Source organism: Selaginella moellendorffii, unplaced genomic scaffold (genome assembly GCF_000143415.4).
Source record: "Selaginella moellendorffii unplaced genomic scaffold, v1.0 SELMOscaffold_25, whole genome shotgun sequence".
NCBI lineage: Eukaryota > Viridiplantae > Streptophyta > Lycopodiopsida > Selaginellales > Selaginellaceae > Selaginella > Selaginella moellendorffii.
The window spans coordinates 1110081-1124886 of NW_003314286.1; the positions used below are offsets into that span (position 1 = coordinate 1110081).

The 14806-nt window shown below is 43.3% G+C and overlaps 3 protein-coding genes across 3 annotated transcripts; 1 reads left to right on the plus strand and 2 right to left on the minus strand.

The window, feature by feature from the left end:
- Positions 1 to 10408: 10408 nt before the first annotated feature.
- Positions 10409 to 11667, plus strand: LOC9637372 (3-oxoacyl-[acyl-carrier-protein] reductase FabG). Its single transcript, XM_024679759.1, has 3 exons — positions 10409 to 10691; positions 11007 to 11233; positions 11296 to 11667. Exons 1-3 carry the CDS (start codon positions 10409 to 10411, stop codon positions 11575 to 11577), a joined length of 792 nt encoding a protein of 263 aa, XP_024535527.1. The 3' UTR covers positions 11578 to 11667.
- LOC9636733 (2-hydroxymuconate semialdehyde hydrolase) lies at positions 11590 to 12975 on the minus strand. Its single transcript, XM_024679607.1, has 4 exons — positions 12100 to 12975; positions 11940 to 12032; positions 11817 to 11884; positions 11590 to 11743 (listed from the first exon to the last, which is right to left on the minus strand). The coding sequence occupies exons 1-4, from the start codon at positions 12793 to 12795 to the stop codon at positions 11608 to 11610; spliced, it is 993 nt and encodes a 330-aa protein (XP_024535375.1). The 5' UTR covers positions 12796 to 12975; the 3' UTR covers positions 11590 to 11607.
- LOC9637373 (pentatricopeptide repeat-containing protein At4g02750) lies at positions 12840 to 14714 on the minus strand. The gene has a single exon (XM_002974760.2). It carries the CDS (start codon positions 14712 to 14714, stop codon positions 12840 to 12842), a length of 1875 nt encoding a protein of 624 aa, XP_002974806.2.
- Between the last annotated feature and the right edge of the window lie 92 nt (positions 14715 to 14806).

The following is a 14806-nucleotide window of genomic DNA, read 5'->3' on the forward strand; positions in this document are numbered from 1 at the left end:
ATTTAAATTTATTTTTCTAACTATATAAATTTTATCTTAGATATACTTAGTAATAAGTGAGATAAATTGAAATTAATAAATTCTTAATATTAAAAGTTAATTTAAAATTTGAAAAATTTAATTATAGCTTTAAACAATAAAAAACTAAGAAGATAAGGGTTTTGTATTATTTTTAAAAGTTTTATTTCCAAGTTATGATCTGGATTTATCATATGTTTCACAAAATAAAATATAAAGGTTTTCATGATAGCAAATATGCTATATAGGTTTTATCAATGTATGATGGCTCTACTAACATCATATTAAATCTCATGGATAAAGACATCCACAACATATTACTTGGGGTAAAGTTTATTGTATTGAAAATTTCTGATATAAAGAAAAAATTAAACATGTATTGTATATAAGTTATTTCTCTTAACAGAGAAAATATATTATAACATTATATTAAGAATTTAATATGTTTATATACTTAATTTTATAAGTATAGCATTTAAATTTGATAGAAAATATTATTTTTATATCAAAATTAATGTTTTCATATTTTTAGTGTGTTTTGTAATTTCCATTACACTAATTATACTTTAATTGCATCAAGAACACTTTTATTTTTTATAATTTAAAAATTTACTACTTTATTTGTGATTGTGAGTATATGGAATTTGCATCTTATATGATGCATTTATTTATTTTAGGGACAATTGTAAATTTTTCTATAAATACATTAATAAATTTGTATGAGTATAATTATCTTTTACTCTTAAAATAATATTACAAAATGCTCTTTAAAGTTGAAATTCCTAACTTTTTTCCTTAACTACATTTCTTTCACATAAAGCTTTATTGCAAATACTAAATAATAAAAATGACACTAATGTTCATTCCTAGAAAATAAAAAGTTTAAGATGAATTACATTCAGATTAAGAAAATCTAGATAATAGTTTTATTTTTTGACTTAAATAAATATTTTGTTCAGAAAAATATTTTATTTTTTGGATTACTTTTAATTATGAACTATATGATGATGTGAATATTGAACAATCATTTTACTTAAAAAAATATTTAAATCTTTTTTTAAAATATTAATACCATATTTAGTACAAGACAACTTTAATGACTTAGTAAATAATATAATAGGTTAATATTTCTCAATAATATGCTAGAATAATAATTTAGAGTTTACTTTGATATACCAAAAAATTAAATACTAAAAGAGAGGAAAACATTGGGTAAAATAATTTATAATTTTTCTAGAAAACTTTATAAGTTAAGAATATATATTAAGTTTTTCTTATAATTGATGAACACTTAAGAAGTTTATTTAGGATAAAAATAGCTTATATTTTACCAATATAACCATGATATTTTACCTATCTAACTATAGTAGGCCAAAAGATTTACAATTATCATTTTTCTTAATTAAAATCTATGAAGTCCAAGTGTTAGTGTAATGAGATTTTGATAGTTATTGGAGTGGTTTCAATTTGAATCACTTTCTCTTGTATATAAGCTAAGTTTTAATATGCACATTTCTATATTCTATTTACATATTCCATGCACTCACATTAGTGGAAATAAGAGGCAACTTTAATTGTCCTTAAGAAGTTTAAATTTGGGATTTTGGTTTATATTTAACTTTTGCATAATTTAGATCTCCCTTTCTTTATAGCTTTTTTAATTTCTTTTTTTTTTTTTTGCTTTTTCCTTTTCATTCATCTTTATAGTAGAGTAGCAAAGTCTTCTCCTTTGACTCTAGAGTAGTAGTTAGTGTAGTTTCTTGATGATATACAATTGCAATTGAACAATTAAACTCAATTGATGGCATTATTCACGGCACATATTATAGCTTCTCTTACTCTTATTGCCAATCCTCATGTTTCTCTATAATTCTTTTTTGAGAATTTTGGGGATGATGTGTACTATTGATTTAATCATTTCATGATGATTGCCATATATCATTTTTGTGATAATGCTTGGCATTTATATAAGTTTCTGATGTGTCTCCAAAGGACGGCATTGCAATGTTCTACGTGTTTAAAGATGTCCAGAAAAATGCTCCAATCCACACAAGTGGCTACACTCAAACTATTTTACCATACTAACGATTGAGATGATGCTTTCCAACAATTATATCATCTTTGTCAATGATTATTTAAGTTGGTGATGCAATTTGGTATTTGTTTCTAATTTCATGCGGAGCCAATTATGTTGGAATAAATTAAGTTGGGAATGTTGTGACTAACACTTTGTTAAGATTTTGAAATCTTGTACATGCATTTACTCTAGTAGCCTTTGATGATACTCTTCACTTAGTATAATATTATAAAATGTTGCCTCTTCCACTTCTCGTTGCATGTTCTTTAGCTCCACTTATTATGGGAAATAGTTCTGTTCTAATAAAGGTTGATGTTGCTACTACTCAAGTTTAAAGACAAGGGTGAGGATATAGTCATCGTTCTGATGTTCATTATTAGGCATATGATGAAGTTGATCACACATTATTGACATTATCGGCCATTTTCTAGGTGGAGACCTTGGCATTAACAATGTCTCGTTGGTGATGCTACAATAAAAGGTTTAGACATTGAGATGTGTCTATAAAATGAGGAGTCACATGAGTAATGGATAGTCCTTGTGAAAATAAGTCAATGACTCCTCCATCATTTTCTCGGGAGTATCATCAAGGGGTTTACTTAGTATCAATTCATCAAATGTTTACTTTCTAAGCTTGTTTTTATAACAAGAGATCTCATATTATCCTTTTCATGTTGGTTGATATAAATTTAAGTTTATCTTCTATTGCTTAGTCTATTATCACATGCTACCATCTATATTTGTATCATATAGTAGAATTAATTTTCATTCTTTATAGCAATAATTATACATATGTATGTGCATAGGACGAGGGTGATTTTGTTGTGCATATAGTGTAAGTAACCAAAGAAAACGACTTGAGAGACGGTCTATAGGGTTCAAATACAAAGGGAAAGGGTCCATGAATAAGAATGCATCAATCGGTTAAGGGTCTTGGGATATTTGAAGTTAAGCGTCTTTGGGTTTGAATAGTATTAGGCTAGGTGACCTCCTGGGAAATCCAAACTTATGAGCTTATATATAGGTGATCTTGACCTTGAGTTATAATCATTATAAATGGTGCTAAATCTAGCTTTGGACTTCATCCTTGGCATGGATTAGTTATAACATAATCATACCAAGTTTAACTTTGAGGCTTTCCCCCCTTGTCTTATACTTCTTTATCTTTCTTTCATTCCTCTCATTTTTGTTCTTCTTTTCCTTTTGTTTTTATCTTGCTTCCATCACTTTGGTTTCCTCATTATTTCCATTTCTATCTTGTTCTCTATTACTTCTTCAAATCTGTTTGATAGTCTTTATGTTGTAGCAGTTGAACAACTCATAAAGAAGTATTCCAATCTCTTTGAATTTGATTTGCTATTTGGGGTTAAGATATGTCATTCTATTCCAACTAAGGATACTCGTCTAATTAAGGAGTAGGGAGTCACGCTAGGCATCCTGTGTGATGCCGTTCATAGATGCATATGTGGAGGTTGGGTTCAAATCCCGACCCTCTAGTGTTTCGGTTCGAGTCCCACATCACTAGAGCGTGGTGATGGTTTGGAATATGAGGACACTCATATTTTGGTGGTCATGGACTCTTAATGAGGAGATTGGCTTGGGCACACCACCAAGTGGGGGATGTTCTGGAGTCGTGATGCACAGTTAGATTGGTTAGAGTGAAAGTTCGGCATATTTAACTTGAATACTTTGGTGCAAAGGGCACCAAGGACGTGGTGAATGAGATGGGGACACCCAGTCTCAGTTGCTATGGATCCTTGGCTGGAAGGGTTGGCTTGGGCGCACCGCCAAATGTGGGGGATGCCCCTAGGGTCATAGTCAACAAATTAAAAAGGTCTGGAAGACTTAGTTCCTATTGGTAAACATGTTAATGGGTTAAGATAAGGTCACTAGGTGATTTTGTGGTTTAAGGAATATGATTCCTAGTTCAAAGTGTTGAGTTGAACTATTGAGAATGGTGTTGTAAGTGACTAATTTTTCCATTCTACTAACCACACCTTCGACCACTTGGAGGAGTCTCATTCACAACCTTCTTAAGTCTAATTCAGGACTTGGGACTTGCTAGCCCCGAGAATGGCATCCATGCCACTCATCCCTTGCATTTAGTCTAAGTGCTCCATATCCCGGTCCCAAGACCGACACCCCAAGGTACCACCAACATACTAGCCCGTTACACTAAGGCCATGCTTATTTACCTTGGTCACACCGGTGGTCTAACCCACCTGCATCGCGGTCCTGTCTCTCAAAGACTGGGCCATCCGTCCATGAGTGACCATCTTGGGTCCACTCCTTAGCATCCTTAAGATGCCTGTAGACATAGGGAACAGCCTTCCCCAATATCCCTTTTACAGTCTGCACCAAGATCTTTTTCTGTCTATGGTTGTGTTCACCAACACTGCCACTAGATCAAGGCCCACAGGCCTGACCACTAAGTCCTAGTGTCCTCTGGGACTTCCTCACCACATGACTGTATCATTGGTCACCACACTAAAGGATTGCTCCTCTTCCATTCTATAGTCTGGGACTTTGGGACAACATTTCGGAACACTATAGCCTTATGTGAGTCTCATGAGTACTCTCCCCACCTTCCGCCTTTTGGTGCTCTAGCCGTGGGCTTAGAGCGAGGTTCCATTGAGTCACATTAGGTATCCAAGTAGGTAGTGCCACCCACAGTTGGACTGGGAGCATCGACCATTCGATCTCCCAGGGGAACTAGAGTCGGCTCTTGAACACTTCACCAAGCTACCCCGCTTGACAATCCGTATTCACTCTAGCCTTGGACCTCCCAGTGGTTATCTCGTCACCCAACACCTGGGCACAGCCTTCCTAGGCCAAACTGGCTCCACTAGAGTCCTCCCCTACTATACTTTTGGAGCTCACCAAACCCCCAGGGTCTGGGAGACAAATGCTTTGGGCTTTCACCCTCTCAGACTCGAACTCGGACTTGGACTTGGACTTGGACTCGGACTTGGACTTGGGCTTAGGCTCAGTCTCAACCTCGGTCTCAGTCCCGGTCTCGGTCTCGGTCTTGGTCTCGACTTCGGACTCCATCTCGGGTCCTTCTCGGACTCCATCTCGGATTCCATCTCAGGTCCATCGCGGACTCCATCTTGGGTCCATCTCGAAGTCCATCTCGGACTCCATCTCGAGTCCATATCGGACTCCATCTTGGGTCCATCTCAGACTCCATTTCGGGTCCATCTCAGACTCCATCTCTGGTCCATCTCAGACTCCATCTCGGACACTTCCACATGTCATATGTTAGTCCTTTTGGGCCTCTTTTTCGAGCCTCACTTATTGCTCGCTTCATGCTCATTCCTCGAGCACTCCATTGGGAGTTCCACTCCCGCTCTTGACCTTTCAAGTCGGAGCTTTTAGTCCAATTGTGTTACGCTCGTTTGGCTTTTGCTTCGGCCATTACCACGTGGCATCCTTTCGGCTCCACTTTGGGGTTTAGGGATTTGTGTCTCACAGGTGTGGCTTGGTCAAGGTGACTAAGTGGGAAGGACACCTAAAGGGAAATTAATTGTGCCAATACGATAGTATAGTAAGTCCATGAAAGTAGTCTTTAAGAGAGACTCATGGGAGGGTTGCAAAGTTGGGCCGTGGATTGAGCCCGTAGTAGAAAATGCTAAAGAGACCTTTTAGGGGTGAGCACCCTCTGGACTTAGCAAGGTAGAGCCTTTGCCATGGAACCAAAAGGATACTTCGAAAATGGAAGTAGTGATTCTATGTTGTTCAGTGCAATAATCAACAGATAAAAGCAAAAAACTAGTGGCCAAGTGTGGGCTAAGGAGTTCATTGGAAGGAATCGAAATGGCAAAGTTAGACATGGAACACTAAGGTGTTAAATGCTAACGGCTTGTGAGAAAGGAAGTGTGCTTCTAAGGATAGATTCCCAAATACTCTAAGTTGGCAAAGGTGAAAGCTCCAAGGGAGGGAGCTGTAAAGTAGCCAAATGATAGAGTTGTGGACAGCTTTAGCACAACTTACAATAGCTGGAACTTAGTGCCAAAGGTGGCATAAAATAGAAAGGAGGATGATAGTGCCCTCAAGTGGAGAACTTCCTAAGATAGGGAAGTGAAGTTACACAATATGTGCAAAGAAAGGTGTCAAAGACACCAAGGAAATTGACTTCGAAAAGTCAAAATTAAAAGTTCCAAAATGAACTAGTTATATCAATAGAAGTTGAGACTACTTGAGAATGACTAATGGGATTGAGCTAGAGAAGGTGTCTCTAATGAGTCTAGCAAAAGCTAAACCAATAAAAGGGAGAGAACCACCTGAGGCGGTCAAATGAGTCTTTATGTTGGAGACACTATGCTCCTTAAAGGTTGGACAAGGCATGGTGAGCTTTCGGTGTCAAATTATAAGCAACCAAAGGAAACGACTCAAGAAATGATCCATAGGGGTTCAAATATAGAGGGAAAGGGCCCATGAATAAGAGTGCACCCCCTTTTCCAAATGGTTAAGGTCTTAGGATATTTAAGGTTAAACGTCCTTGGGTTTGGGTGACCTCTCGGGAAGTCCAAACTCAAGAGCTACAAACCATTGACGAATATTGGTTAGATGCCAAGGATGGAAAAGGTAATACATGCTAATGCTACTTTATAAAATGGTTTATTGTTTGATGAAGACATCAGACTTTGTCTATGGGTGGTGGAGTTGTGAGACACAAATCCCTAAGCCGAAAAGTGGAGCCGAGAAGTGGAGCCAAAAAGGTGCCACGTGGTAGTGGCCGAAGTGAATGCCAAACGAGTGTAACATGTTTGGATTAAAAGCTCCGACTTGAAAGGTCGAGAGCGAGAATGGAACTCCCAATGAAATGCTCAAGGAACAAGCACAAAGCGAGCAATAAGTGAATCTGTAGAAAAGGGACACAAAAGGACTAACATATGACACGTGGAGGAGTCTGAGATGGAGTCCAAGATGGAGTTCGAGATAGAGTCTGAGATGGACCTGAGGCCAAGACTGAGGCCCAGCCCAAGCCCGAGTCTGAGTTCGAGTTTGCCACATGGTAGTGGCCAAAGCAAATGCCAAATGAGTGTAACACATTTGGACTAAAAGCTCCGACTTGAAAGGTCGAGAGCGAGAGTGGAACTCCCAATGAAATGCTCAATGAACAAGCACAAAGTGAGCAATAAGTGAATCTGTAGAAAAGGGACACAAAAGGACTAACACATGACACGTGGAGGAGTCCAAGATGGAGTCCAAGATGGAGTCCGAGATGGAGTCTGAGATGGACCTGGGGTTGAGACCAAGGCCCAGCCCAAGCCCGAGTCTGAGTCTGAGTTTGCCACGTGGTAGTGGCCAAAGTGAATGCCAAATGAGTGTAACACGTTTGGACTAAAAGCTCCGACTTGAAAGGTCAAGAGCAAGAGTGGAACTCCCAATGAAATGCTCAATGAACAAGCACAAAGCAAGCAATAAGTGAGTCTATAGAAAAGGGACACAAGAGGACTAACACATGACACGTGGAGGAGTCCGAGATGGAGTCCAAGAAGGACCTGAGATGGAGTTCGAGATGGAGTCCAAGATGAATCCGAGATGGACCCGAGATGGACCCAAGGCCAAGACCGAGGCCGAGCCCAAGCCCGAGTCTGAGTCCGAGTCTGAGTCTGAGTTCGAGTTTGAGTCTGAAAGGGTGAAAGCCCAAAGCATTCTTCTCCCAAACCCTAAGGGGTTTGATGAGCTCCAAAAGTATAGTAGGGGGAAGACTCCAGTGGAGCTAGTTTGGCCAGGAAAGGCTAGTTTGGCCCAAGAAGGCTGTACCCAGGTGTTGGGTGATGGGATAACCATTGGGAGGTCCAATGCTAGAGTGAATACAAATTGTCAAGCGGGGTAGTTTGGTGAAGTGTTCAAGAGCCGGCCCGGGAGATTGAATGGTCGATGCTCCCAATCCAAGTGTGGGTAGAATTACCTACTTGGATACCTAGTATGGCTCAATGAAACCTCGCTCTAAGTCCATGGCTAGAGCACCTAAAGGCGGAAAGCGGGGAAAGTACCCACGAGACTCGCATAAGGTTATGGTGTTCTAAAATGTTGTTCCAAAGTCCCAGACTGTAGAATGGAAGAGGAGCAATCCTTTAGTGTAGTGACCAAGGATACGGTCATGTGGTGAGAAAGTCCTAGAGGACAATGGGACTTAGTGGTCGGGCCTGTGGACCTTGTCCTAGTGGCAGAGTAGGCAAACTCGGCCATAGACAAAAAAATGATTTAGTGGGGACTGTAAAAGGGATATTGGGGAAGGTGGTTTCCCCTGTCTGTAGGCATGTCAAGGATGCTAAGGAGTGGATCTTGGATGGTCACTCCTGGACGGATAGCCCAGTCGTTGAGAGACGGGACTACAATGCAGGTGGTGTTGGACTACTGGTGGTACCAAGGTGAATGGGCATGGCCTTAGCATAATGAGTTGGTATATCGGTGGTACTTTGGGGTGTCAGTCTTGGGACCGAACACGTGAAACACTTGAACCAAGTGCAAAGGATGAGTGGTATGGATGCCATTCTCGGGGCTAGCAAGTCCTAAGTCTTGAATTGGATTTAAGGATGTTGTGAATGGGACTCCTCCAAGTGGTCGGAGGTGTGGTTAAGTGACTAAAGTAGGATGAAAAAATTAATCGCTTACAGTTTGGTGTGTGCCTATGGAGAGTATAGTTGAACCTTAAATCTAATATAACCCAAGAAGGGGGATTTAAAGAGAATTTAAGATTCTATAGATGGAAGGCTAAAATTCCATTGTTCATGCAATGAATAATTGAATATAAATAGGTTCAAATAAAAGTTGGTATAATAGATAAAAGAACTTAACTGAGGCTAAGGTAAAAGTGGTTAGATATATTAGTTAAGCTCGTAAATTAGAAAAAGAAAATTTATGGTCTACATTAGATTGAGTAGAAAGTTTATCCTTCATCACTACAATAAATTTGACAACAATATTATCAAGACCACGAAGAATATAATGACTTGGTAAGTTAGATATTATTAAGGAACTTTTATTGATTAGAATTAAAATTTTATAAGTAATCATACTTACAGACTTTCATCACTCTATTATCTTTAGCTATATATTTTTAAAAAATATGCACAAATATAGAATAAAAACATATTATAGTAAAATGGATTCAAAAATAACATATGAAAAGTTTTGGTACTTTTTAGTAAGTGATACTATCAATTATGTTTTTTGACATGCAGTAAAGAAATTTGTGGAATTTATGGACCAAAATAAAACACTGACCTACTTTTAATGTAGCATGTTTTTAACTAATCTACAAGTGAGATAAAATATCAAGTATATTAATCTTGTCAATACAGCTGGTGGGATATAGATTGGCAATAATACCATACATTTAAAGTAGTTTAATTTCTATATTTTGAATAAAATCTTGAATATTATCCTGATGCAATACCTTATAGTATATGAATAAATGAAATGACAAAAAAAAAGAAGCTTTAGAAAGTATCCCAAGAAAGAGTCTTTTACAAAACACCACATATTTGCCCATCGATGGGTAGTTATTCTAGCCCAGAGGTATGGCAGAGCACATTGGCTTGTTTTGATGTTCTTGAGAATCTAAAGTTTTTCATTCATTCGAAATAAAATAAAAGGAAGAAATGCATAATACAGTACCCCTCACTCTTATGTGGTTGCCCCTTTGCCACGCTCACTCCTCGCTTCCTCCGTGGCGCACTTAGTCACGCCCAGCTCTGCACCCTAAATGTTTAATGACTAACTCTAAATTAGTAATGTTAAACTTTAATTAGTAGATGTTGTTAATGGATATGTTAACGACTATAATTTTATAATTAGCCAGTGAATGAAAATTTATAAGTATATAACCTGAGTGGTTGAATCAATTGAACTTCACTCATTATATAGTCAACCACTCCCAGAATTTTATTGATCCCGTGACTGGAGTTTATACAAATCGTATTGAATCAACATGGAATGTAGTGAAAATATCCCTTCCTCGCTATGGTACAACAAAAGGATTATACAGCTCTTACTTTCAAAAATATATTTGGCAAAAAATATATATTGAAAGAAAGGAAGCTGCATTTAATATTCTATGCAGTCATATTAAGCTATACAATCAAGATAATGCTATTATAGTAGAATAAATAATATATTTGATTTTTTACTTTTAAATACTTAAAAATATTTGAAAATAATATACTAGAACAATCTTTAATTTATAGTGATGAGGTGGCATGCGCATGTAAGCAATGAGGTGGCATGCGTATGTCAGCAAATCCAAATAAATTGTGCATTCTACCCAATTAAAATAAGCAACACAGCCTTTTAGGTTGGATGGAGGGAGAAAAGAAGAGAGTGGTCTTGGTCACGGGAGCGTCGTCCGGGCTGGGCAAGGAATTCGCGATCGCGTTCGCGCGGCAGGGATCTTACCGGGTGGTGCTCGCGGCGCGCAGGACGCATCTGCTGGAATCGGTGTGCGAGGAGATCGGGCACCACGATGCCCGCTCTGTGGAGCTGGATGTGAGCGCAAACGAGAAATTTATCGATGCTGCCGTTGATCGGGCGTGGAATTGCTTTGGAGGTGTGGATGTCCTCATCAACAATGCAGGCATTAGAGGCAACTCTTCAATCTCTTTCTCGCTCTCTTTCGAAAATATGAAAAGTTCTTGCTGGTTTTTTTGCTTGAAGATTTTCAATCTCTTTTTTTCTCTTGACAACGTTCTTGGCTCCACCGAGGAAAAAAAGTGGCATTAGTTTCTCGAAAGTCCTTGCTTGAAGATTTTTCCCTTGAAGATTTCTTGCCAAGTGTTTTTCTTGAAGATTATGTGCCAAGTTCTTGGTTGACAACGTTCTTGCTTCTTTGGTGATAGTCTTTTTCTTAGCCAACTTTTTTCTTACGATAGTATTATTCTTTCTTTTTTTTGTCCTTCAGGGCCTGTAAAGTCGCCTCTGGAGCTGGACGAAGACGATTGGAACAAAACCTTTAACACGAACACGAGAGGTACATGGCTGGTTTCCAAGGCTGTCGCGAGGAGAATGGTGGCCGCCAAGAAACCCGGCTCGATCATCAACATCTCCTCCACTGCATCATCCGGTGGCCTTCTTCCCGGCGGGATCGCCTACGCTTCATCCAAGGCCGCCATCAATCGCTTGACTCAGGTACCAGCTCCCTCCTTCCTCCCTGCTCGCGATTCTAAACGCCAGAGCACACACTCTTTCAGAGCATGGCCTTGGAGCTCGGCAAGTTTAAGATCCGAGTAAACGCCATCGCAGCTGGGATCTTTCGATCCGAGATCACCGACAGCCTTCTCGACAAAGCCTGGGTCCACGACGCCGCGGCCAAGATCGTTCCGCTGCTCCGGTTTGGACAAGTATCTCCCGACTTGACGTCTCTCGTGCTCATGCTTGCGAGCGAAGAACACTCGTCTTACATCACCGGCCAGATCTATCACGTCGATGGCGGTCACACTTTGCCTGGGATCCGACTCTGGTCATCTCTTTGAATTGATATGTTTGCGTCTTTCGTCCTTTTGTCAACGAGGTTGACCCACCGGTGAAGTGAGAATGAGAAAGGCTTGTAGGTGCTTGTTGAATTCCTTGGGCCTTTCCACTTGTGGAACGTGTCCTGTCTTTTCAATCACAACCAGCATCGCATTCTCACCTAAATGTCTGAAAAGAAGAGCAAGTGAGATCAGCACTGTAAGGAAAGAGACACTTGATTCTCAATCAATCAATCACTCACGCTTTTAGCTGTTTGGCGAGCTCCAGATCGAAGATCCGGTCGTGCGATCCCACGAGAATCAAGACCTCCTGTTCAAGAGCAATGTAAGTGCTAGAGAAATGATTTCCAAGAGTGTGTCTTTGCCTGTGAGAGCTTTGGCAGCGGCTGCGCGGCTTCGGTGCCGATGACCAGGCCGTCGAGGAGCTCAATCCTCTCCTTCCTGTTGCCGCCATACACCTGGATCGAAGCACAGTCAACGCACGGGCAGCAAGAGTCAACGAGGATTGAACACGAAAGCCTTTACCTCCATGAGATCCCGGACGAAGAAATCTGGGAGCCACAAGCGCTTATAGAGGCAAAGCTGGATGCTTTTCTTCTGGACCGCGATGGAGCTGGGCATGAGAACCTCGTGAATGTGCCTGGCCTGGAACGCGTCGAGGATCGCATCGTTGCTGTGGGGATCCATGCAAACGCCCGAGCTCGCGATCACTACCCTCTTCACGCGCGCCGGATCCAGCTCCGCCATCCGGAATGCCACGAATCCGCCGTAGCTCGTCCCCGCCACCGCCGCCCCGTCGACGCCCTCCGCCTCGAGGATTTCGAGCATACAGCGAGCCTGGAAGAACTCGGACCGCGCGCGCTCGTCGCTGGTGGTCGATCCGCCAAAGAAGACGAGATCGGGCACGTAGAGCGCGAAATTTCGGGACAGATCGGGCAGCTGATGCTCCCACCCGGCGATCCCGTTGGCCGCGAAGCCGTGGATGAGCATGAGCGGCGGCTTGGAGGGATCGTAGCCCGGGCTCGCGCGATCGGGCACCCAGCAGCGCATTACCGTGACGGAATCGCGCAAGGGGAACGTCTTTTCGATCAATCCCAAGCTCCGGCAGCGCTTCTCCAGCCGGCGTAGCATCGATCGAACGAGCGAGAAGCCGAAGCACGCCATTACCCTATAATCCTTCTCTTCTGAAGGTTCGAGAACCTTAAATACATTGTGAAGCATAGAATATGCTTATTTCGAGCAAGGAATATGCTTCTAGGATTAGGTTAAGATCGCGCCCACGCGCCAAGCAGGGCAGTGCGCGCGGCGTCGCCCGGGACGAAGGGCATGGCGAGGAGGAGCTCGCGGGCCTCGTCCAGGCGGCCACAGCGAGCTAGGAGATCCACCGCGCACGCCCATTGATCCTCGCGCGGCACCACGCCGAAGTCGCCGGTGATGAGCTTCCAGCAGTGGAATCCCCGGTGGAGATCGCCGGTGTGGCTGCACGAGAGGAGGAGGAGGCTGAAGACGATGGGATCGAGCGAGAGTCCCTCCACCGCCAGGGAATGCAGCGCTGCCGGGTCGAGGGCGGCGCCGCTGCGAGAGCGCGCGTCCAAGGCGCAGCTCCACGCGACTGGATCGGGCGAGATCTTCTGGGAGAGCTCTAGGGCTTCGGCGATTCCGCCGCAGCGGCCATAGGCGCTGATGAGCGAGGCAAGCACGGCGGGCAGGGAGTCTAGGCCGGTACCCTGGATGCTCGAGTGGATCGTCTTGGCGATGGCGAGCGAGGAGATTTGGGCGCAAGCGTCGAGGGCTGCGAGCACCGTTGCTTCGTTTGGTGTCACTCCCTCGATCGCCATTCCCCGCAAGAGGCCGAGCGCGCGGCAGGGATCTCCGCTGGAAGTGAATGCTGCGATCATCGTGTTCCAGGAGATCGTGTCTCTTTGATCCATGCTGTGAAAGAGGGCTATGGCGGTATCGAGCGATCCGTGCTGGGCATACGCCGCGATCATCGTGTTTCGCGACGCAGTGTCCTCTACCGGTCGATCCTGGAGGAGAGATTGGGCAGCGAGGAGATACCCTCTCTGAGCATACGCGGCGATCATTGCATTCCAGGAGATCGCGCTGCGCTCCGGCATCTGATTGAAGAGCGATCTGGCGTCGTGCAATCGATCGCCGTGCGCGAGGGCGGAGATCATGAGCGTGTAGGCGACGATGTTTCTGTGTGGCATTCGATCGAAGAAAACCTCAGCGGTGGCTAGATCTCCCTCGCGGGCGTGCGCGGACGCCATGGCCGTCCACGAGATGACGTTCTTGTGCTGGATCGCGTGGAAAATCTCTCGCGCGGAGTCGAGAGCACTGAGATTTCCGTACGCGGTGAGCGTGATGTTGGAGGAGGTCGCGTCCCAGCAAGGCATTCGCAGGTAGCACTGGATCGCGAGGTGGAGCTCGCCCCTCTGGGCGATGGCTTCGAGCAGCGAGATCCATGACCAGGAGCTTCGATCTGGAACAAGGGAATCGAATGCTTCTGTGATTGCATGCCTTGTTCTTTCGGGATCTCGAGCTAGAGCAGAGACGATTGCTGTGCTTGAGATCATGTCCCAGATCGGCATCAAATCAAAGACAGCCTTCGCGCCCGCGAATTTCTCCCCGGCCTGGATCATCTGGCTCCAGGACGCGATGTTACGCTGCGGGCAAGATTCGAAGAGAAATCTCGCGTCCTGGCAGCGATCTTCCCGAATTGCAGCCGCGATCATCGAGTTCCAAGTGAGAGTGGTGTGCTGGGGCATGCGATCGAAGAGATCTTGGCACTCCTTGCGATGCCCTTGCTGGGCAAATGCGGTCGCCATAGCGTTCCAAGAAACCATACCCCTAGAGGGCATACAATCGAATATCCGCTTGGCGGTGTGTATATTCCCGGCTTGGGCATATGCCGTGCACATTGTGGTCCACGTCACCTCGTCCCACGCAGGCATATTGTCCACCACGCGCTCGGCATCTTCCAGATCCCTATTCCCGGCATATGCCTGTAGGAGGGAGTTCCAGGTTCGAATATCTCGAGCGCCGGCGCGGTCGAAAGCCATTGCGGCCTCATCCAACCGTCCGTGCTGGCCAAGTGCCATGATAATGGCCGTCGATGCCACTGCATCCCTCTCGGGCATTTTCTCGTAGAGCGCTAGTGCGGTGGGGAGGTCTCTGTTCCTGACGAGCAAAGCGATGGAAATATTCCAAGAGATTATATTCCTTGGGCGCA

Bases quoted from the DNA above. Each gene is read 5' to 3' on its own strand.
- LOC9636733 (XM_024679607.1), bottom strand. From the start codon at position 12,795: ATGCTTCACAATGTATTTAAGGTTCTCGAACCTTCAGAAGAGAAGGAT. The intron at 12,033-12,099 runs GTAAAGGCTTTC...GCTTCGATCCAG, and splicing joins TCGTCCGGGATCTCATGGAG to GTGTATGGCGGCAACAGGAA. The intron at 11,885-11,939 runs GCAAAGACACAC...GCTCTTGAACAG, and splicing joins CGCTGCCAAAGCTCTCACAG to GAGGTCTTGATTCTCGTGGG.
- LOC9637373 (XM_002974760.2), bottom strand. From the start codon at position 14,714: ATGCCCGAGAGGGATGCAGTGGCATCGACGGCCATTATCATGGCACTT.
- LOC9637372 (XM_024679759.1), top strand. From the start codon at position 10,409: ATGGAGGGAGAAAAGAAGAGAGTGGTCTTGGTCACGGGAGCGTCGTCC. The intron at 10,692-11,006 runs GCAACTCTTCAA...TTTGTCCTTCAG, and splicing joins CAACAATGCAGGCATTAGAG to GGCCTGTAAAGTCGCCTCTG. The intron at 11,234-11,295 runs GTACCAGCTCCC...ACACTCTTTCAG, and splicing joins CCATCAATCGCTTGACTCAG to AGCATGGCCTTGGAGCTCGG.